Genomic DNA, 23740 nt, shown 5'->3' on the forward strand with positions numbered 1-23740 from the left:
CCAGCCACACCTCTGGTATTTTTTTTTTAATCTAAGATTCAATCAGAGAGCATGAATTGCAACTGCTTGCCGTATCTCTTTCATCTCCTTTAATGTAGAACAGCCTCCTTACCTTTTTTGTTTGCTTTTCATGACAGACGTTTTTTAGAGTCCCAGCCAGTTGTCTTTTAAAATGTCCCACAATCTGAATTTGCTTATGATTTTCTCGCAGAGAAATGAGGTTAACAGTTTTGGTAGGAATACTGCCTGGTGACCCTGTACACCTCCCACCACATTACGTGGGGAATGACTTCATGTCAGTCTATCTAGTTGTCAGGGCTCCTCACTTTGTTCACTAAGTCAAGTGGTATCTCCAGATATCTCCATTACAAAGATATTTTTAAATATTAGATTAATAAATTGTGAGTGATATTTGAGACTGTGCAGCAAGCGTTCACTTTTATTATTTTAGTATTCGTTGATGGTTGCTGGTTACAAGGTGGGGATTTTCTATCATTCTTCCTACTTTTGTTTAGCTGGAATTGTCCTGCAGATCACCTGGAAATTTCTTCAAATTTAAATTCCTGTCTTCTAGTTTCCCTTTTCCTCAGGGAAGCCTGGGCTGATTGAGCTCCCCAGCCCCTACTAAATCAAGAGTTGGCTCTATACCTGGCTCTTTGCCTACATGGCACTTGTCACAGTTATGATTAAATAACTATGCAATTATTTAATGTCAGCGTCTCAGTATGGACCGTGAGCATCATAGAGACAAACTATTTCAGTCATGTTCCCAACTATAACCCCAGTACCTAGCCCAGTGTGTGGTGTGCAGTTGTTGCTCAGTAAATGTTGGTTGAATAAATGGACACAGAATTCCACCTCTTCTCACTCTGAGGAGAGGAAATGAGCATCCTACTTTCCCCTTCAACCCTCAGTCTCCGTTTGATATGATGGTGTAGAGGTCACGCATTGCAGCTGTGCTCTGATCTAAGTCCACCTCCCTGGGGATGGGGAATCCCAGATCAGGGGAAACCATAAGCAGGGACAGGACTTGGAAAAATTGTAAAGCATTTCCTGGATGTGCTCACCCACCATGACAGAATGCACAGATGTGCTCACCCTCACTCATGTTCACTCTTATGCATTTTCTCTCTCTCTCTCTCTCACACACACTCTTTCTCTCTCTCACCCTTTCTCTCTCTCATACGTGTTCAAGGCCTGCCCTGCAGCCACTCCCCTGGTACCAAATCCTTCACTCATAGTGACCTAACTCTCCATGGATATTTTCCCATCCATTCAGGCAAAAACTATTTATTGAGGAACTTCAGTGTGTCAGATGGTGCCAAGGATCACCTAAAGGACTGTGTGTGTGTCAGGGTGTTTCCCTTTCCCCTCAGAAACAGAAATAATGTCATACTACAAAATCCCAAAAATGCATGACAGTAGTCACTGTGGTAAAAATCCAAGCTGGATTGGAATTCCTTTGGATCCTTTATAGGTTAGCATTTTTAACAATTATCAATCACTTCATGTTTTTTCTCAATGCTTAGAGTGTCTGACGGTCTTCGTTAGGTGCTTCAGTAGGAGGCAGGTACCATAGCAGGGTCAGTGCCCCTGGAGCTGTCATGGGGAGGCACCTGGCCTGGTCTGGGTGGGCTTAGGGATCCCCTCTGACAGATTTTATTCATGTTACCAAAGCAGAGGTAGGAAACTGGCAGTCTGGAGAACAGTATCTGCATCAGATCTGCTGTGAGAGGGAACTTGAGGAATTAGGGAAGTGCCTCAGAAAAGGTTTGATTTTTATAGATGATACAAGGCAAGCAAGTATGCTAAGCAAATTTTTCAAAGGAATTGCAAATATTACATGTTCTAATCCTACAGGCCATCTTTTGGCATGGGATGAAGATACAGAGTACTAGATTTGGGTTCCCTGGGAGAGGACAGGAGGGGCCTGAGTGGGGCTGGCCTGGAAGACTGTATTCACCATCCCGCTCTCTCCTCAGCTCCCAAAATGGTGATGAAACCGGCACCTGGCCCAACAACCAATTTGACACAGAGATGCTGCAAGCTATGATCTTGGCCTCTGCCAGTGGTAAGTTGTGCCCTCTGTGTGTTGGGATGGGAGATGTGAGGTTCTAGGAGAATAGAAGTCACCTGCCTTAACCTGCATGGCGTCTCTGGATCTTTCAGCTGCTCTGAGAAGACTCACAAATCCTGGACAAAAAGCCAGATTGAGAAGCAGTTCAGGGTCCTGGGATGTCTAGAGGGAGTGGAAATGGAAAGATTGAGGGAATGTAGAGCAGTAGTGTTGAGAGTCCAGTTTCAGAAGGGGATGGCATAGGTCAGATGCTAGTTCTGTTACTTACTATCTTTGTGAATTTGATCAGTTTGCTTAATCTTACTAACCCTTATTCAGCCAGGAAAATGGAGGCAGTGGCCTCAAAGGGTTGTCGTGAGGATTAAATGAGATGCCACCATAGAGCACAAAGCACTGGGGGTGGCCCAGGCAAGCCTTCAGTCTGTGCACATGGGTGTGAGAGAATGCACTTGGACCCTTCACTTTTTTGTTGCTCCTCCCCCCCACAGAGCAGGATTTTGATTTTTCTAGAAGGCTGACAGAGATCCTCATATGTGATAGAGATTCAGCCCCTGATTGTTGTCCCTGAAGAGTCAAAAGGGTCCTGAGCAGGGGAAACAGAACGATATTAGTACTTAAGAGCACAGGCTTTGGAGGCAGGTCAAATCCTGGCACCCATGCTTCACTGTGAGTTATCAAGGAAGGTCCTAAGCCCCGTGAGCCTCAGTTTCAATGACTATAAAATACTATGACAGATCTTAGAGCAGTGTTGTGAGGGCCAAAGGGAGGGCCTTAGCGCAGGAATGCCCGAGTACAGGCATGCTCCACAGTGGCTAAAATTGATTAACTCGTATCTTTATTGACCCATAAAAGGCAGAATTAGAGTAATGTCTATTAATAAGGACCAGTTGTGGGAGCAGCAAACCCTAAGCTTCCGGTGGAGAGTGTCAGAGGATTAAGGCATCAAGGCTTAACACAGTGTAGTCAAAGCCCTGGCCCCGAGCATGTGTGGAGGGCTGGTAGAGAACCAGGTAAAATCAGAAAAAAAATCACTAAAATCACACCCCTGTACTGTCCTCATTTTGAGCTGCAGATGCATGATTCTAATGTAGTCTGACTCTCAGGTTGATGTCTTTTCTTCTGTGGTGACCACGTCTGCCTGTAGATGTAGCCTATATTTCCCTTGTAGCTGAATAGGTGCAGAGGGTCAGGTCCTCTTCCTATCTTGCTTTATTCTCTCTGACTAGAGGTGCCAGATAAAATACAGGATGTTCAGTTAATTTTAACTTCACGTAAGCAACAAATAGTATTTTAGCTTAAGCAGGCACCAAATGTTAGTATTGGGACATACTATAGAAAAAAATTGCTCATTGTTTATGTGAAGTTATTTAATCAGGCATCCTGCATTTTTTTGTTGTTGTTAAATCTGGTGAATGTCTCCCAGATGCCTGTGGGCCTGAATGAAGCCAGGCCCATGGTAGGTGAAGGGGGCGAGGAAGAGGGAAGTGACAGAGCCTGCCCAGGTCGGGGGGTGCTGTGCTTCTGGAAAGGCCAAATACAGAGTATGACAGAGGCAGGTGGGTGGGTCTGGGAGATGCCAAGCTGGGTTCTTGAGGAAAGTAAACTGACAGGCATATTTAGCTCTTGTGGTTTTTAGCAGTACAGCCAGGAAGCAGGCTTTTTGACCTAAATCCACATTTATAAAACAGAAATGGAATTGGTATTTATGGCCTACAACTAGCCTGGGTCACTGCAGGCTGGCTCCCTGTCAGGGCTCCACCCCTCCCGCCCACACAGCGTCTGACCTGAGTATAAGCTTGGGCCTTGGGGAATGGATCCAGAAGGTTGAAGTGGCAGGGTCAGGCCCTACTCTCACTTTCATACCTGCTTCCCTGTCTTGAAGCCAGAGAGGTTCCTGGAGTCCAGCCCAGCCTGGCGCTAGGGGCTGCTGAGGGGGAGTAAGTATGAAGGAAACTAAGTACATTTGGGAGGTTTTTTAAATAAACATTTGGAGGGAAGTGTGTTTTCAAGGAGGTTCTGGTTTGTGGTTCAACTGACCCTGGTCTGGCCTGACCAGGCCTCCCTGTCTGGAGGTGCTGTTTTCAGCGCTGGGTTGGGGTGAGAAGGGCAGGGGGGATGGGGTGGCCAGGAGCTGGCGAGGAGGCCAGCGTAGCTCTCACTTTCAGGCCAGAGCTTTTTAAAGATTTTATTTTTAAGTAATCTCTACACGCAACATGGGACTCGAACTCCCAACTCTGAGATCGAGAGTCCCATGCCCCTCCTAGGGAGCCAGCCAGGCACCTCTTCCTTGCTGCTTTTTTTTTTTTTTTTTAAGATTTTATTTATTTATTCATGAGAGACAGAGAGAGAGAGAGACAGAGGCGGAGGCACAGGCAGAGGGAGAAGCAGGCTCCACGCAGGGAGCCTGAGGTGGGACTCCATCGGGGTCTCCAGGATCATGCCCTGGGCTGAAGGTGGCGCTAAACCACTGAGCCACCCGGGCTGCTCTTCCTTGTTGCTTTTTAAAGAGTGTTTCTCTTTGGAATAGAAAAGACCTTGGTCCGGGATCCCTGGGTGGCGCAGCGGTTTAGCGCCTGCCTTTGGCCGAGGGCGTGATCCTGGAGACCCGGGATCGAATCCCACGTCGGGCTCCCGGTGCATGGAGCCTGCTTCTCCCTCTGCCTATGTCTCTGCCTCTCTCTCTTTCTCTCTCTGTGACTATCATAAATAAATAAAAATTAAAAAAAAAAAAGAAAAGACCTTGGTCCCCCACTCACTGCTGTGATGGAGGGATAGGAGGAGGGGCTGCTGAAGAATTGATTGTACAGGTCAGAGCCTGTAGTCTGCCTTCTCCCCGCTCAGATTTATACCTGGGAAAGCAGAGGCCTGAATCACGCAGGGCCTCTGCCAAGGTCACCCAGTTTTTTTTAGTGGCAATACTGACCAGAAGGAACTCGAGTGCCAGCCTTGTTCTCTTATGCTCCAGATTTGCACATCATCTCCCTCCTGGTCCAGCCCAACCTTGATGTTCTCATAGGACCTGGGCCGATGGCAGGCCTGTGCTCCTGGTGAGAGGTGGCAAGACCTGCCTTTGTCATTTCCATCCCCCTGGGGTGCTCCCTAGAGATCTAGGATGTTTGTGGGACATAGGTGGGCCTGGCCTGCAATGACCCAGTCAAGCCCATGCCTTCTCCCTGTTTCTCCCCATTTATTTCCCTTTCTCAAGAGCCTGTGTGCATGTGTGCATGTGTGTGTGAGTGCGTGTGTGCATGTGTGTGTGGGTGTGTGTCCCCCCACCCCCCCACCCCCCTTTCTGGCACCTCTGAAGTCTCCCCTTAGGCCTTAAATCACTCTGGAATCCTGGCTCTTTGAAGCCGATGCTGGGCCCCTACCTCCAACCCCTCCATTCCCAGGCTGAATGAGGGGTGCTGCAGGGGAGGGTGAGCTGGGCTCCCTCCTGGAGTTAATTAGGGAAAACATTGGGAAGTCAGTTGAATGAAAGGGCTGGGGGAGGGGCCCAGCCTGGAGAAAGAGAGCAGGAAGTGGGCAGCTGCTCCCTCCCACTCAACCTCTCTTCCACACAAACCCCCAAACCCCTCACATCCTGGGATTTGGGACTTGAAATGGAGGTTGTAGAAACCTGAGCGCTGGCGCAGGGAGGTGGAAAGCCAGAGTCCCCTCTCGCTCCCTCCCTTCTCCCCCTCCATTCCCTTCTCCTTGCCCCTCCCCCTCGGCTGCTGGTCTCTTTCTCTGTCCCTGGTTAGTGTCCCAGGATTAGTCAGCCTCTCTGGCTTTAGGCTTTAGTCAGCCTCTCGACCCACTCCCAGGGTCTAGGGTGGAGTCAAGGGCAGCTGGGAGGAGTGCTCCTCTGCCCTCCGGCTGGGGCTGGCCTGGGAATTCCTGGGGCTTTAACCCTTCCGCTGCCAGATGACTCCAGCAGAAGCCCTTGTGAACTCTGAGTCGTGGAAAGTTTTGGTTTTCCTTGCTGGCCCCATTCGGGGAACATGTAGAGTAGAGTAGAAGTAATGACACACACTAGGCAGTGGTGAGGGTGGTGGCAGCCAACGCCTCACGATGGGCAAGTACCAGGTGCCTGGGTACTGCATGCTGCTATGGCTTTGAGTTAGTCTTTTACCTTCTCTGGGCCTTGCTTTCCTCATCTGTAGAGTGAGGATAAATACCACATTACCTCACTGGATTGTCCTGGGGAGCTGAAAGCCATCATGCCCGTGCACTCTCTAGCCAAGTGCCTGGCACAGAGTAGGCATCTGCTGCTGGTACCATTATGAAATGAATGCCTGAGAACCACCGCCCTCCCCAGACTAACAACGGAACTGCTAAATACCCACCCTGTGGGTGCTGGCAGGAGAAGGATGGAAGGACCAACAGGTCCTGGTTGCAGCCCTCCAGGAGACCAAGGTCCAGTGTGGAAGGAAACCAGGGCGACTCCCTTGAGGACGGTTAGGGCAAGAATTTGAGAGCGTTTATCTCAGCCCTGAGAAAAGTAACAGCTAGCACGTTTTAAGCCCTTGCCGTGTGATGGGCACTATTCTAGGTGCTTTATATGCTTCATGATCCTGGTTAGCCTTAACACAAACCTGAAGGGGTAGATGCTATTTTTAACCAGTTTCACAGATCAGAAAACTGAGGAGACTTAGGGGAGTTTAGGTGGACTTGCCCCAAATCAGTTAGTAGGTAAAGGAGCTGGGAATCAAATCTAGGCTGTGTCACTTACCCCCCACCCCTTGTGCATAGAGGTGGTATTCCCAGGGCTCATGGGCACTTGGCAGGCATTCATTCACTGGTTGTGCTCTCATGGAGTAACTGCTGGGGACTCAGAGTTTAGCTCCTGACCTTCCTCTGTCTCTTGCAGAAGCTGCTGATGGGAGCTCCACCTTGGGAGGGGGCGCTGGCACCATGGGCCTAAGTGCCCGCTACGGGCCCCAGTTTACCCTGCAGCACGTGCCGGACTACCGCCAGAACGTCTACATCCCCGGCAGCAATGCCACACTGACCAACGCAGCTGGCAAGCGAGATGGCAAGGCCCCCGCAGGTGGCAACGGCAGCAAGAAGAAGTCAGGCAAAAAGGAGAAGAAGTAATGCAGAGGCCAGGCCCAGAGAGCCACAGGGTGGCTTCCCCCACCCCACCCTCCCCAGCCAGCCCAGTCTCTCCTTACCTGTACCCAAGCCTCGATTTTTGGGGCTCACCCCCACGATACTGGTAGGGGTCCAGGCCATGCTCCCCTTGGGAAAAGAAACAAGTGCCCAGTCAACACCCCCCTCTCTGCCCCTAAGGGATCGAATATGCAAAGGGAGTTCTGCTGGGAACCCCCATCCAATCAATTGCTGTGCCCAGTGGGGGTAGTGGGGTTTGTGTAGACACCATTTATCATTCCTCCTTAAGTTACAGCTGGACTTTCCCATCTTCCAAATTCAATCAGACCCATCTGCCATCCCCTGCCTCCCTCCTTCTCCCCACCCCCTCGGCAGCCCTCTTTCATAAGTAGGGTGGTCTGGGTGTTGAGGTACCTGGTGACCTAAAAAGTCTCACGGTTCTGAAGCGTTAGAAGGCCATCATAACCTTTAGGCCTCTCCAATTCTCAAACTTCCTCCAAGCATGGTTTGGTGCCAGTCCTTTCATCTCCTTCCCGAGACCAGGCTCAAGTTTTGGGAGATGCAGTCACCATTCCCATGGTACTGATGCTTACTGGATTTAGGTGTGTGTGTGGGGGAGCATGTAGCTACCATGCCTCCTCCAAACACCCTCGGGACCAGTGTTTTGTTCTGTTTTTCATTGTTTGATGTTCCCACTGCATGCTGTGACTTTCCCCTCCCCAAACAAGAGACTCCATTGCATGTTCCAAGACAGTATGGGGTGGTGAGATGAAAGGAAGTGTGTGGCTGTGGGGGATGGACAAAGCTTGACTGACCGGTTATCAGGGTCTTGTAGAAGGCTTTGTATGTCGCCAGGGTACTGGCCAGATCCCCAGTCCCAGCCATAAACCAAGTACCAGGCTGGGCCTTCATGTACCATGTAAAGGCAGTAAACTTTGGGCTAAGCTGTTAGCATCAGTAGGTTTAAACTGGCATTACAGTCAGAGGAAGGTGTGAGGACATTTAGGACCAGGCCCCTGGAGAGGTCAGAGGGCCCTCTGTGGGTGCTGGGTACTCCAGAGGTGCCAGTGATCTAAGAATCATTGTGGCCCCAGCAGTGAGGGAGGGTTGGGCTGGGCCATTCTTGGTCCCTGGGTTTTGGGGAGACATAGAGCTAGACCTGGGACCAAATGGATGGGATGTTTCAGCCTGGGATCAGGGCTTCTCTGTGGGGCCCTGCGCTCCCCAAGCCTCTGTTCCTTCATTTTGCCAGGTGCCATTTCTTCCCCAGAAGGCCACTGTCCGGCCCCCTCACCAGTCTGCCCCCCAGTGGCAGAGCCTGGTTGAAGTCCCCCAGTGCCTCCTTGTGCATAGACCTTTCTCTGCCCACCCCTGTCTACCCCGCCCCAGCCTCGTACACCCAGCGGGGCTGTGCAAGAACCCCACCCCAGCCCCGACAGTAGTATAGAGCCCCCCCCCCTTTCGGCTGGTGTAGAGTAGCCAATAGTGTAGTGCGGTGTGCTTTCCCGTGGTGGCGGGTGGGTGGAGGGCTCCGTGCCGACTGCCCTTGAATCCGCCAGCGGCGGCCGTGCTGTGTTTTGTGCTGTGTCCACGCGCTGCGGCGCCCCCCTCCCCTGTACTGACGCCTAGAAGTGCTTCTCTTTGCATAGTCACGTAGCTGCCCCACCCACTCCCCTTCCTGTGTCTCACGCAAGTTTTATACTCTAATATTTATATGGCTTTTTTTCTTTGAAAAAAATTAAAACGTTTCTTCTGAAAGCTTGAACGCTTCTGTGTAAGGGATGGAGGCTCCTGGCGAGTATGGATGAAGGGATGCGCTGAGCGGTGCGTGCTGGACGAAGGGCGGGATCGCCAGGCGACGATGGTGTTTGCGCCTCGGTTTCGTGTCATTGCCCACGAGTCTGTATGTGACCGTCACGTGGCTGTGTGCTAGAGGTACTGTTGTGCAGCGGCAGCAGGGCACGACTGTGATTGTGCTTGTGGCTCGGTATTGCGCTGCGTGTAATCGGCTTCTGCGTCTGCTGTGGAGGCGGGCATTTCTGAGTGCAGCGTGTCAGCGTGCAGTGGAGTGTGCAGTTGGGCGCTTGCGGCTGTCTCCCTTGCGGCCCTAGGCGCCAGGCTCCAGGCGGGAGAGGATGCCCCGGGGCGGGGCGGGAGCGCGTTGGCGCCCGCTACAGAGCTGGAAATGGGCTGGTGCACCTTTCCTTGGTCTCGCCTCTTCCCTGCTAACATTAACGCCCCGGAGTACCTTTGTGGGCTTCTCTGAAGGAGCGGCGCGCCTCCTTTGCCCATCCCCCCTACTGCCGAGTGAGTTTGGGAACACTGTGGGAGTGGGAGGCCATGCGCGCACAGGCCCAGGCTATAGCCTGGACCTCAGTTTACCCATCTGGAATTGAGCTTCCCACTCTCTGCAGCAAAGCCAAGATTAGAAGGTTCAGCGCTTTGTTGCTGGGGAGGGGACCGCGGCGTCAAGGGCTGTGGGAAACGAGGTTGCCGGCCGGTTGGCGGCCGACCCAGGTGGCCCGCCCTCTCTGCGCTTTCACTCTTCAGTTAGTCCTCTTCCTCCCCTCCCCTGCCTCCCCCTTGAAGCACACTGGGAGTCCGGTCTCCCGCAGGAAGTACGGAAGGTGGAGAGGAGGCCGAGCGGAAGGACAGACACACAGACGCCCCCGGGGCGCTGGTCAGCGAGGGGATGCCTAACCGCGGGGCGGAAGGAGACCGTCACTGGGTGTGCAGGGCGCAGGGCCGCGTCGCCTCGCCCTCGGAGCCCTTCGCCGGCTCTGGCAGCGCCTGAAGACTGTTGTCATGGAAACCAAGCCTTCCAACTAAGCATCTGGAGGCGACGTCCTTGTGTGGGAGGAAGGGCGGTGAGCGCGGTTTGGGATGGAAGCAGGGTGTTGTTTCCGAGCGCCAGGAGGGGAGGGCGGGGTGCTGGGCGCCTGGGTTCTATTCCAGGCACGGCAGCAGCGGACTGGCAGAGCGGGTGAGCAGCTGTGGCTGGTCCCCTAGTTGGCATGTGCGCCCGTAAAGCTCTGGCCTCCGGTGGGGGGAGGAAGCTGCCCAGGCTCCAGGGCTATTTACAAGGCTTTTATTTCCAGTTCTAGAGCCTGCCCCAGTGGTGTCCTGGTCCTCTTCAGGCCCCTCCTCTCTAGTCTCCTCCGCTCACAGCGTGTAGGGTTCCTTTGTGCAGGTCACCACGTGCTCAAGTATGGCTCTGGGCAGGAAGTGGCCTGGAGCATGATCCCTGGCTTCTGACCTCTGCTGCCAGGCTCAGTTTCCACCCCAATGTTAAGTTCCTCTAGTCTAAAGTATGATCTGTGGCCACCAAGGGGGGTGGGGGGGTAGAGGAGAGATGGGAGACTGCTTCCCGCAGCAGAAGAGGCACAGGTATTGGGGGCAGGAGGAGGTGGGGAGCTAGAAGTTAATTCCAGAAAGGGGCGGTGTGGAGGGGGGCGGGGCCTGCACTGCAGCCACTCCTCGGTGCACATGGTGCAGGCTGTGTAGGCTCAAGGGCAGAGGCCCAAGCAGGGTGTTTGGCACATGACAGGCACCTTAAACTTTTTGACACTTATTTGTCAGGTCAACCAGGGATTTGGAAAACAGCTTAAACTCACAAAGCAGATGGTACGGTAATACTGTTTCAATGCTTTATTAACAACTGGAAACAAACCCAATAAACTGGAGGTGATGACATCCCAGAAGCCCAAGAGGCAAGGGAAATAGGTTTGCATTTTGTTTTTTGTGTATTTTTTATTAAATGCATCTTAGCAAAAGTAGATTAAAAAAGAAAGGGTCAAAGCCCCAGATGTCAGCAGGGAGGAGGAGCAGACTCAGGGAGGCAGCCTCCCCCTCATCCCCACCTTCTAGGGAAGAGCTCAAAGGAGCTGCTGTTGCACCTTCACACACAGGCCTGAAGGCTGAGCCAGCACCCAGGTTCCCGGCCTGAAAGCCTCCCTGCAGGAATGCTTCGGTCGCCTTGCCTAAGTCCCCCCTTTGCTCCACAACTTGAATTCTGGGTCAAGCCGTAACAGTACCATTCTCTCTCCCTACCTGGGGGTGGGAAGCTGAAAGCACAAGGAGGGCAAAGTGTCACCTGGAGCCAGAGAATCTGAGCTTCCTGGAGCCGGGGCTACTGAGCAGCTTGGCCTGCCCACTGTTCAGAAGGGAGCAGGGCTATGCTGTGTGGCCATACTCCTGTGCTTACTTGCCCAGGGCCCAGTTAGCATTTGCACATTTGGCTTGATAAATATATTAAATTTATAAAAACTGTGGTCTCAGAGCTCCCATTATTCTTAGGCCTGGTTCAGCTCTACCAGAGAAGCTGTGCCCCAGAAATGGATAATGGGAGAGAGAATTTACACAGGCTAGCTTAGGGCTGAGGCAAAGGTCCAAGGTCCTGCTCAGGATTGAGGCCTGTGGGGATAAATCCCAGGGATGCTGGGACCTTGCTATCAGAGCCTCTTACACTATGGAGGGGAAAGGGGAAAGGAATAGTTATTTTCTTTAAAAAAAAAAAAAAAATCTCATATAAAAATAGATCCATTTGCAAAACAATTTCTCAGCCAGGAGGCTCCACCTCCCATTTCCTTGGAGACAGAGGGTGAGGTGTTGGGATGGTCACAGTACAGCCCATACTCCAGATGAGATGCACCAAAGCTTGGGGGAAGGTGTGAGCAGTGACCACGGCTCAGGAGCCCAGGCAGGTATAGAGAGTTCACAGAGGCAGAGTCATAAAACATGGCAGCAGGCTGGGGATGGGTCCCACAGTGTCTCTAGACATTGCCTCTCCACAGGCTCTTGGCCACCGTAGAACAGATCAAGTGGTCCAGGTCCCTTTTGTTTTGGGAGGCCGTTCCCAGGAAGGTGCAGTAAGGGTGGGGCTTGCTCCCCACTTCTCTAGGCATGGCTCCCACTGTCACACCACTAGTAATAAATAACAATAACCAGGAGAGGGAACAGCAGAGCAGAGGTGACAGCAGTGAAAGGAGAGAGAGAGCCCAAAGGTGCACAAGCCCCATGCTGTTGGCAGGGCTCGAGAAATCACAAAAGAAAAGCACAAACCCAGTGAGATTGACCCAGGGGAAAGCCCACTGGAAAGGCAGGGGCTGGGAAAGCAGGTGGGGCCTCGTCTGAGACAAGGCCTCAGTGACAGAGGAGACACTTGGGGTTAAGGCAGCAAACATGGAGCCTGCTTTGGTACGACAGCCAGGCTGGCTGGGTGGGGCTGGGGCCTCCCTGCTCTGCCCTCTCCTGCTGGCCTCCCAGCAGCTGAAGCTGTGCTGATGGACAGAGGAAGAGGGTCAGGGTGGTAGCAGCCGCCCCAGAGGAATACTTCTGCGACCCTGGAGGCACATGCCACAGGACCAGACAGTCTGGGGCTCCTGGAGGAGCTGCTATGGCCGCAGGACCCAGCTTAGTTTGCACGGCCAACCAACTCCTTGGTTTCCTCCAGGATGGTGGGGACCCCCTCACTGTTCCTGGGAACCTTAGAAGGAACAGCAGTCATGGCGTTGTCCTTGGTCAGCTCCGAGGCTAGCAGAGACGTGACTGCACACCCGGCCTTCCTGTTGGCTGCAAAGAGGAGACATGAAAGAGCTTGACCACACAAGGCTCAATTTCCAATCCCTTTCTGACACTGGCAGACGCTCAGCCTGAAGCCATGCGAACGAATGTGGCTGCACACTGATTCAGGGAGGCCCCTATTTGAAAGCAGGAGGGGCGGGGATCCCAGAACAAGGGGGAAGAGATTTTCTCTGTGCAGAGAATGTTAAGGGCAGGGTGCAGGCAGGAGAGCAAGCCTCGCTCGTGCTTCCCTGGGTGGACACTGTACACGGGTGTCAATGCAGCCAGTCAGACAGAACGTGGAGCCAGTCTGCTGTGTAACTTAAGAAGAAATTAAGTACTCAAAATGTGTGTTCTCATCACAGGGCTGTTGGAGTTAAATAGCCCCAAGGTTAGTAAAAGAGTATTATTTTTGTTTTCCTGGCAGCGTCCAGGGATCCTCCTGGGCCAAAACCATTTTCAGCCAGCCCTGCGGATGGCTGGCCCCAGCAGAGGAGGGCCTGCTGCAGGCTGCCCGGGGGGACTCCTGCAAAGAGGAGCACAGCAGCGGCCATGCACTGCCACCACATGCACGTCACATTCCCCAGTGTTCCCCCAGCCCTCCTTCCCTCTCCCCATGCCTACATCCTAGCTCTTTCCCGTTTCTTCAAGGGCAGCAGCTGAGATACGCATGCCAAGGGCCCTACAAGGTATGTATGGGGGGTGTGGGAGCGGGTGGGTCATGAGAGCTGTCAGGGAATGCAGAGCTGGGGTCAAGGAAGGCCAGGACCGCCCCCCACAAGGCAATCTCAGTCCAAAGGGCTAAGGGATTGTGAAGCTCCAGTTGTCATTTTAGGAAGAAAAGAACCAATCAACCCACGGGTTTCTGTTCTAAGACTTGTGTTAATTTATGGAATGAAGATACTGGGACCATAAATCTGCAGCACAAAGGCAGTTCCTTGGGACTGTGCCCAGCTAATGCTCTCTGCCTCTTCCCATGCCCTACAAACAGCAGAGAGAGACCACATGTACACAAAGAGCTGCCTGCCGGGGCTGAAAGAAGCCAGACACGAAGGCCACATGTACTAGGAGTCCCATTTCTATGAAATGTCTAGAATGACACATCCAGGGAGACAGGAAGTAGATTTGTGACTGTCAGGGGCTGGGGGAAATGACTGCTCATGGCGATGGGGTTTCTTTCTGGGGTGATGATGATAATCTGGAATTAGATAGTGGTGATATCTGTACAAACTTGTTAAAATACTGAAGTATATACTTTTAAAATGGTGAATTTTAAGCATTTGATTTATATCTCAAACCCCACTTGCTGGCTCGTGGGCAAGATGACTGAAGAAAGCAACGCCTAAGGCTTAAAGCAGGGCCAGTGAGAGGAGCCCAGAGCCCTAACAGGAAGACGGCAGGGCCTAGGCAGCTCCAGGACATGCATGTGAAGGCGAGGTCCAGAGGAGGTGGCGAACGAAGCACCCAGAATACCTCTGCCTTGCCTTGTTTAGACCAGCAAGAAGCTTTAGACAAGACAGAAGCCAAAGAGGGTCAGTAGGCCCAGATTTTCAGCGGGGCTGTCAGCTTCTTCAGAAATGTGACGCAGCACCACTGTGTTCACACGACAGAGGCCCCCCGACAGGTCAGGGAGCACAGGGCATGCCCACAGGTTACCAATTTATAGGTCTCCTCCTCCTCCAACTCCTCCTCCCAGGGGTACACAGGACTGTCTAACAAGAGGAGAAGGAACAGTGAAGGCCCTGTTGGGGGCCCGAGACCAGCTCAAGGGCTTATCATCTGGTTCTGGGGGAAGGCATGTGACCCAGACTCCAGGCCTTACACAAACTGCTCCTTTGATTAGGAGCACTTGCTATGGCCTCAGTGACGTACGGGGGAGGAAAAGGAGCCCACCAGGGTGTGACTAGGAAGGTAAACAGGGAGATGCTTCTGTCTTCTTCATCTCTCTAGCCAAGTCTTCCTCATCTCCACTCAGTTTCTGCTTTTTCCTGAATTACTCCCTCTTCTAGGACCCTACTTCTCAGGTCCAGAAAAGCAGTGGCTGGATGTCACTTGGGTGTTCTTGTACATTCAGTCCCTAGCAGTTGACGAGGCACTGCCAACTATTTGTGTGTGACTAAATAGATGTGTTTGTATTGAAATAATTTCTGACTTCAGACCCCAGAGGAAAAAGAATACTGGGTCTTCAGAGACACCTCCCGGGCAACATGGGAAAGTCAGAGTTCAAGTTTGGCATGTCTTGTTCAAGTCTGGCATGTCTTATGTTATATCTCTTTGGTTTCTTCCTCTAAACTAAGAGGACACTGGTTGTACCTCATCAAGCACTGTTTCTAGATTTTCTAGATTCCAAAAGATTCTGATGCATTACAGATTTCACGAAAACTAAGAGTATGTGGGAAGAAGACCAAAACTTTCCTGTTTCCTGTTAAGCCTAGGAAGTAGATATACTAGGAATGGCCATGATGCGGCCTACGGTCAGAATTAGATACGAGAACGCTCTTGTTGGAACTGGGAAGAGAATCAAAAGAACTGAAGAATCTGGTTTCTACTTTGTCTTCAGAGCCACAATTACACTCAACAGTTTGTTCTGAAAGTGACTTTTCCCTTCCTTTCCTTAGCTTGGGTACTTGAGACTATTGAAAAGTAGCCATAGAAGCAGATACATAATTTGGCTATATTAGATAACTCACAAGAGAAGGGTCTCATAGTCTGTGGGGGAAAAGGGAATGATCTTGAGACCTGGCCAAAGCTCTCAGAAGCCACATTCCTAGAAGTTCAGGTGGGCTAGGATAAAAACACTAGCAAAAGCCACCAACCATGTATAACAGCAGCACAGATGAATTAGGAAAAGGTCAATGATTTGGAAAAAGACATCTATAAAATACAGGCTAGAAACTGCTACTGAAGAGGAAGTGTTCTTAATAAGCTTCCTTAGGGGAGAGGAAACTGGGACAGATGGGGCCTTCATTACTGTCCTAGAGAACTCATTACTGTCTAAAAGTCACCTAATTATAATTCCTGTCCTATTTTTACAAAAGTGGAGAGTATGTGGTGGTGTAGCAAATATTCTTCACCTTCTATAGACAGGTAGTCATCAGAAAATTCTCATAGCAACTGTACAGTGTTTAGTGCTCTCTTGGCTTGAAGGTACGAACGGATACTTCTGGCCTCCACAGATGAGTCACTGTCCTTTCCTTCCATCAGTAGGCTTAGTGGAAACAGCCCTGGACTTGGAATCACAAAAAGAGGCTAGAGTTCTAGCTCGAGCGCTAGCCAGCTCTGTGGAGCTGGGCCACATGAGCTTATCTGGGTCTTAACTGCTACCCTCTGTGCAGAGGTCAAATGCTAGTCACCAGAGGTCAGTCTTTAGAGGCTCTCCAGACTTGAAGGTTCTGTTAATGTAGGTGGAGCTTAGAGGGAAGGAAGGGAAGAAAAAGACCAATTTCTTTCCTTGACTTTTTTATCCCAGTGAGCAGATGGCCGGTATATAAGAGGCCGCAATTCAGACATGGAAATAAAGTTGAGTCATTAAAACCACACGCTGACTCAATCATCAGCTTGAAATAGTAGCTGTGATACAATCACATGGATTCTTCTCTTTGACACTCGAACCATTGTTCTCCCACACCCTGCAGATCAGAGCAGTTCACATGTCACTTTTAATGAACCAGCCCTGATAGTAACTCTCCTCTTCCAACTCCTCAATGGTTCTTTGTACACTACTCTGTACCCTGTCTAAACTCCCTCAGGTCTCCAGAGCCCAGATTACTTTTCTTTTTTCCTTTTTTACACATTCCTTTAAATCCTATGGAAAAGGCCAGTGTCTTTGAGGCAGGGACAGCCAGCTGCCTGGGACCGAGGGCTGTGAGGCAGATCTGCTTGCTGGGGCTGCAGTTTTTTGGCTCCAGGCAATCGGCTATGAGGAATAGTCAGAGACGATCAAGCAATGAGTGGATGAGCTAAGTCCAGCAGCCACTAAGGGAAACCCGCAGCCTCTATAGTTTGAGAATGGGGCCTTCTGAGTCCAGCCTCTTTCTGGTCTTCTCTTAATCTTATTGTTGCTGGACAAAAAAGTTATTAAAGTTGGAAAAGACCCAGGAGACCATTTTAGTCCAACTCATGAAGAAACTGAGTCCCCAAAACTTGTCTAGAGTATCCTAGGCAATATTAGAGTTAAGACATGACTTTGGGTCTTTCAAACTCTACCTAGTCCGATGCTCTTAGCATGCTACTGTGATGGAGCCTCTTCGTTTAGTGCGAGGCCACATCACTTCACAACATGTGAATGTACCACCTAAGCAGCATACCAGAGTAACCAGAAAGTTCTCTGTGGAGAGATTTTCCCAGATTATGTTCAGTCCTGTTCTGTGAACCCAGAGCCCAGAAAGATTAGGTTATAGGATAGAACCAATTTAAAAGGTATGTAGTTCTCTGTTTCAGTATCTCCTAGTATCAGTCTCCTATTCCTCCTTGCACTGAGAAACAGCACCTTGAATAATTCAGATCCTCTGCTGAAAGGTTATGTTCCAATAAAATCCCTGCTTCCTCTGCCTGTGAGTCCTGGTTTCCTACTTGGGAAAAAGCAGAGAATGGGGCCTCCCCTGCAGAGGGAAGCCATTGATGTCTGGCTGTCTGTATACAGGAAGCATCTGGGATTCTAGTACAGTTTCATAGGAAGAAGCTTAAAAAGGGAATTCCCCGCCAACAGTCTGATACATGCTGGCATTTAGCTGAGAGAGTGAATGGTGAGATGCAATAAACTTTCGTTTGGCTAGAAATGCCTAATGGAAGGCCATATCACCTCATATGGGGGGTAGAAAACATTCCCATAAGAGTCTCTAAACAAAAGAAATACTACTAGCTGCACTCTCTACCCAAACAACAATCTATAATACTTAACGCACTATGCCAGGAAATTCTAAGCCCATCATAACCACCTCTCCTCCCACTTCACAGCCTGTTGTCAAGAAGATGTCAGAAAATGGGGAAAACTTGTAAGTAGGTTTCTCCTATTTAGGGAAGGTTCTGGAGGCATACGGAATTTCCTGGAGGCATATGGCAATTTTCCTTTGGGAATTGAGAGTATAGGCAGAAATAGACCATATCCTTTGGGACACTAAACTGATGTGGGTGAGCATGCTTTCCACCCTTGATCCTGAGGACCCCTGTCTAGGCAATGACAGTAACTGGAAGCCCTATAGATACTTCTGTGTTAACAGCTCAGCCCTGGTCAAAGCAAGCTACCCAACTCCTCCTTCCAGTAATCTTAAAGCTCTTAACAAACAGACCTACAGAATAGCCCAGCCAGGGAACAGGGAACACAGCTTGCACTCTCCTGAAAGTAGAAACATTTCATGACCACCTTTTCTATTATTTCCACCCTTCAACCCAGGAAAGAAGCCATCACTCCTAGTACAAAAGGGCCTTCACCAGCCACAATGGTGCAGGTCCACCCCAGGTGAGGGACAGTGTTGGCTACAGTACCTTCTCCTTGACTAGTCTCTTGGCCACTGTGTGCTTCCTTCCTTCCAAGGAAACTTGTCCACTGATTCTTCCCCGCACTAATGTCTAGATCATTTGTCCTCCTATCCCCATAATTATTCTTAGAGGCTCTGGCTCAAATTAATCCATTGAAATCTTCTGAGGGTTGGGAGAGGAGGTTGTGGGGGAATAGATGGGGAAGACAAAGGTAGTGCAGGTACCTGCACCCAAGGAAAAAGTAATTCTTGGACAGAGACAGTTCTTCCATTGAATTGCTACTCTATGTTATTACATCTGAGGATCATGATGCCTAACCTCCTCTCTGGATCTTTTCTGCTTGTGAAGTTGAGGGTAAGGGCTCCTGACGTCTTATTTCTTCCATCCAATGTACACTTTTGTATTTAGCTCAGTTTATGTTCATACATGCAAACACCCACCCCAATCTCTGGGCCCTGCACCACGGTTCACTTGTTCCACGATTCTACTTCAAGAATGGGGAGAAATGCAGTAATTATCAGATGTAATAGGTCTGCTATCAGTACCTGAAGACCTAGTTCCCCAAGTCTGTGCTTTCTAACATAGGAGGAAGAGGACTGGACAACCCGCTCTTGATGCAGGGACTATTGTGAGGAAGTTCCTAAACCCTCTGGGCATCTTTACCTGTTCTTCAGCCCAAAATAAGCAGGACCAGGAGCAGCAAGACCTTACCCCTTCCACACTCAGGCTGGGCTCCATCTGCTTACTTACCCTGACGGGGTCTTTTCCGGCGGAATGCTGCACCTGTCTGTAGAGCTTCCAGAAGACTGTCCATCACACCGGTCTCATCACCCTCTGTCACAAAGATGGAGATGTAAGCTCTTCAGCTTGAGCAGCATATAGCGTTGAGCCCCATACCAAGTGTATGACTGTTGCCTGGCTTTGCCCTCACCCATGGTGGCTGAGGGCTCAGAGCAGACCGAAGGTTCAACCTCAAGCCTCATAGCCAATGTTTTTCTTTCAATGACTTTCAAACAGATAAAGTAAAGTTTCACTGAAATATCCCAATTCCTTGCAGCACCCTCCTTCCCATCCCAACTGGGACTAGCACCAAAAATTGTACAACTGCCTAATTCGAATTCCAGTTTAAGCACAGAGACTGGGATTATGAAATTAATATGCTACTATATCACTTGCTTTCACTCCAGTTCCTATAAACATGTCAGGGAGAGCATGGTTCCAGTTTCAGAGCAGGGCTGAGGATAAAGAAGAGACCCACCCCCATCAAGACTGAATTTTACTTAAGTACTGCCCCTTGTGGCTGCATCTTCCAGAAGCTAGCTCAGCCTGTACAAGAAGCATCTTGGCTGGAATACAAAGAGTTAACGTAGAGTCCTCCTTCCAGCCTGGCTCTGTTTCCATGGCAACAGCCCAGGGTGGTGAAATCTGAAACTGAAATCCCAAGGAGCCTGCAGGCTGCTTGCTACAGGGTTGGGCTCACTGCTCCCAGCGCCACCTGGTGGCTGAACATCACTAGTACAGCTGACCTACATTCCGACCTCATTTGCTTGCCTTGGGGACCAGGGCCAGGGTCAGGTCTCCTTGTACTACCAGATGACTGGGTGCAGCCGTCATCCTGCATGTCAGCTGGACTCCACCTTTCCCTGATGCATCCCAAACAGTACCTGGGGGCAAACCCCGGCCAGCAAGAGAGAATGGGGGAAGGTAAAGGATACCTGATGTGAACAGTATTTATAGAACAAAATGTGTGGCTTCTATAGAACTAAACAACTGTGGCACTGCTTCCCAGAAAAGTGTGACAAAAAGAAAAAATGTAGGCTGTTCAGCCCCTTCAGGGTCGCTGACCTTACTACAATAGGAGCTGCCAAAGGAAAATCCTTGTGAGCAAGAGGTGCTAGAGCAGCTCTGGCCTCTTGTGCTCAGCAAAGCACTTTGATTCTCGCCAGACTTGGCAGCCTTAGAACCCATTTACTTAGATGGCTCTTAGTCCCTCGGGTTCAAGAAGGGTGGCATCAGCTCAGTGCCATGTACCATGTATGCTATATTTCTGCTCCCCACAGAAGGAACAGACAGAGGGGGTGCAGGGCATCAGCAGCAGGAAGGCAGCAGAGACAGGAAACAGAAGGCCAGTAATTGAGCCCATATGTTTCAACAAAGACATGCTTCTGGTAGTGAAACATTCTGCTGAAGAAAGAAGAGAGTGGCCAGCTCCCATGCCCCCTTCTCCGGAAGTTCAATCCCTTTATAATCTGATAGGTACACGCAATTGTGTGTACACAGCATGTACACTGTGCTGAGGTATCGAGCACACAGTACTTACTGAAAAGAAGCAGAAAGGGAGGGCAAGCTACCAGTAAAAGGAGCAAGGCCAGGAAAACATTTTGGGGGAAAAAAATGAAAGGTTTAGTAGAGGGTACAAAAACAGGCTGTAAGAATATTTGCCAGGCAGAAGAGTACGTGTTACAGCAATACTAAAACCACTGGGGGAGATGAGACATAACACAAGAGCTAGCAGAGGGAGAAGGGCCAAGCACGGAGCACTGGAATGTGCATCCAGGGGAGCCGAGTGAGGCCAAAGCGCAGCATCAGGCTCTTGGAGGTAAAAGGCCGCCCACAATCTTTTGCCAGGAGTTGAGCTCAGGTATGAGCTGTTGTCTTTGGACTCGAGACTCTAGGCAGAGAAGCCCTAGCCCTTGTCTGCTTCTCACCTGCATTCATGTCTATGAGTTGCTCTCTCTTCTGCTGCTTCTCGAGCCGCTCCTTCTCTGCCTTCTCCTTGGCTAGTTTCGCTCGCCGCATCTTTTCCTCTGTCTCCCGCCGCTTCTGGTTTTCCTTCACTGCTTGCTGTGGAGGGAAACACAACAAAACACGTGGGCGTGTATACACTTATACATACATGCACCCAACACCCACCCTGTGAACCCAACCAACGTGAAAAGTGAGAAATGTCCACAAAAGATTCCATCGGCAGGAGTCCCTGGCTCACCATAAACATATTCTTAAAGTTGTGTAGATCCATGAAGAATTCTTCCACAGTCACCTTCTTGGGGTCAAAGAGGAAGTACTCTCCCAGCTCCTTATAGAGGGTCTCCATGTTGCAGTGCATCATCTGCAGCTTGTTATACTGCTCCTGAGCGTCCTTCACAAAGCTGTGCGGCCAGGGAGTCAAGGCCCAGGGCTGGAAAGCAGACCCACTTCTCTAGCCCCGAGGAACCCTCAGAGATGCACACTGCCACACCCGAGGATATGCAGTACAGCAGTGTTTGTAAGAGCAAAAGCGAGAGGCAATCTAAATAGCCCAAACAGGGGAATGGTCAACCATAAACCATGGTCCACCTACAGAAGAGGAGGTTTTGCATACCCTGCTGTGGAGCCAGGGCTAAGAAACAGTATGTGCAAAAAGCAATCCAACACAGTTTTTGTTTAAAATAAACTCATGAGTTGAGAATCAGGAGCCCAGCCACAGAGGTTACCTTTGAGAGGGGAAAGAGAAGAGAACGTGTGTGTGTGTGTGTGTGTGTGTGTGTGTGTGTGTGTGTGGTGGAGATGGGACAGAGAGTCAGGGATCAGCAAGGAATTTGAGTCTAGCTGCATGACGTCCCGACCACAACAGTGAGAATGCTTTCAAGAACTATATATTTAATGAAAAGAGTTGTTGTTGTTGTTTTTTTTAATATTTTTAAAGAAGGAAAAAATTGTCTATCAACAGAACTATCCTGCTGTCCTCCCCCTGGGAAGCTTTCTTTCCCTGCCTAGGATGCAATTCCCTCCTTGTAAGAAAGGATATAGTCATTTTTTCAACAAACTTGTCTCTCTCATCTGTGGCAGCTGGGAAATTCTGAACATCACGTTCCACATCAGAAATTTGTTTCTTCATCTGATCTAGGTTCTTTTGCAAGTTTTCAGCAGAGACTAAAGGAAACACAAAAACAGAATGCAAGAGTTTATTTCCAGTTCCAAGACGATCAGCATCTACTCTTCCAGGCACAGCGTCAGTACACACAGAGCTGTACCTCATGACTTTAGCTCTGGCATTCTCTCCTTTAGATGTTTCACACATTGCAGTTATCTTTCCAGTTAAATCATAAATTACTTGATGACTGAAACCTACAGCCTCCACAAGAAGAGAGGCTTCATTTAATTTAATAAGAACCTGTGATCTTGGTCTCCTTTATTTTAGAGAGCAGAGTTTGGGAGGAAGGAGCTATACACAAAAATACAGAAGGGCAGAAATCTGTTCCCGTTTCTACTAAATGCTGCTTTTTGTGTGCCTCGATCAGGATGGTAAGGCCTGATTTTTGTTAATCTAGTCCATGCTTTTTTTTTTTTTTTTAATTCCACGCTTTCTGAATAAAAAGAACTGCTGACCTAGACTAAAAACACCTACCTTTCTTACAGTTCTTTTTTAGTGTTTGGTGTTTCCCTCGGAAGGGAAAAGTGTTTTCCACTTCTATACATGAAGACCTCCCTTCTGCCTGATAATCCTCTCCTCTGTGGCTCTGACATCATGCCTACACCTCTCCCATTCCCACCTAAAATAGGCAGAACTGAAAATTATCTAAGATCTAGACTGTGTCTTATTTCCATCCCATGCAGAGATTTTGGGGGCCTGGAACAGCCTTCTAGTTTCACCCCAACCTGCCCCACCTCGGCTGGCTTTCTCCACATGGGCAAGCTCATCTGGAAACTTCAGGACATCAGGATAGTCATTCTCACACAACTCAGCTAAGAAGTGCAACAATGTCATCTTCTGATCTGTGGACTTGGTGTCTCGAAGCTGGGGCGGGGTGGAGGGGAGAAGAGGAGTAACTTGTTAGTCTGGACATGCCCAAGACCTGAGGCCCATAGCAGTTTGCCACACTGTACTCATAGAGGCCAGCTGCCTTCCCTTCTGTTGTTCTGCTCTAACCACCTGGCTCACCTTACAGAGGAAGCTGATGTTGAAGCCAAAAGCACCAGCATTTCTGGAGCCAGCATTCATATAGTTTCCCACAAGCAAGGTGATCTCCAGAAGGCTAGAGAAGCTCTCACTCTTTCGTAATTCCTCACATGCGGCAGTCACAGAAACAATCTCTGGCTTAATATTCTCCACTTGCTCACTAAACTGTAGCTTGAAGAGGATGGCATTGAGGCGAGGCTGCAGGCGGGGCACAGCGCCCATCTGGTGGGAAGACAAACAGTTCCAGGATAGCCAGCAGGGAGAGAGCAGATCAAGAGAGACATACAGACTTGAGTCTCGTATGGGAGGCTGGGAGTTCAGAGTACTGCGCAGAGAGAGACAGGTTCAAAACAGATAGGAAGGGAGGAACAAGTGCCCTGGCTGCTCTAGGAGAAGGAGCGGGCGACAGAGTCAGAGAAGAGCTTATTGCCACAGGCCTTACTCACCACCACACCAAACTGCTCTGACTCAGCCAGGTCATCATATTCATCCTTCAGTTCGGAAAGCATTTTTAACTGCTCTGGCTCTGGCATTTGCTTAATGAGGTTCTGAAAGAGAGAAGGGACTGTGTCATGTGCCTGTGTGTCATG

The 23740-nt window shown here is 50.0% G+C and overlaps 2 protein-coding genes across 27 annotated transcripts in view; one reads left to right on the top strand and one right to left on the bottom strand.

Annotated features, from left to right (window-relative positions):
* Positions 1-8929, top strand: part of LOC121497332 (protocadherin gamma-C4) — a 186955-nt gene extending 178026 nt beyond the window's left edge. For all 24 annotated transcript variants that reach the window (XM_041766869.1, XM_041766844.1, XM_041766842.1 and 21 more), the window contains 2 exons: positions 1983-2071; positions 6930-8929. In XM_041766869.1, the coding sequence (XP_041622803.1) occupies positions 1983-2071; positions 6930-7156 (316 nt within the window). In that variant the 3' untranslated portion in view covers positions 7157-8929. The remainder of the gene's footprint in view (positions 1-1982; positions 2072-6929) is intronic.
* Positions 8930-10804: 1875 nt separating this feature from the next.
* DIAPH1 (diaphanous related formin 1) overlaps positions 10805-23740 on the bottom strand; it is a 102681-nt gene continuing 89745 nt past the window's right edge. For 2 of the 3 annotated variants that reach the window (XM_041766873.1, XM_041766874.1), the window contains 8 exons: positions 23597-23698; positions 23133-23372; positions 22859-22988; positions 21999-22123; positions 21198-21362; positions 20920-21055; positions 18962-19045; positions 10805-12742 (listed from right to left, as the gene is read on the bottom strand). In XM_041766873.1, coding sequence (XP_041622807.1) covers positions 12585-12742; positions 18962-19045; positions 20920-21055; positions 21198-21362; positions 21999-22123; positions 22859-22988; positions 23133-23372; positions 23597-23698 — 1140 coding nt within the window. In that variant the 3' untranslated portion in view covers positions 10805-12584. Of the gene's footprint in view, positions 12743-14389; positions 14446-18961; positions 19046-20919; positions 21056-21197; positions 21363-21998; positions 22124-22858; positions 22989-23132; positions 23373-23596; positions 23699-23740 lie in introns of all 3 variants that reach the window. The other variant, XM_041766875.1, reaches the window with a different exon arrangement.

The sequence above is a fragment of the Vulpes lagopus genome, chromosome 8 (assembly GCF_018345385.1).
Source record: "Vulpes lagopus strain Blue_001 chromosome 8, ASM1834538v1, whole genome shotgun sequence".
Taxonomy (NCBI): domain Eukaryota; kingdom Metazoa; phylum Chordata; class Mammalia; order Carnivora; family Canidae; genus Vulpes; species Vulpes lagopus.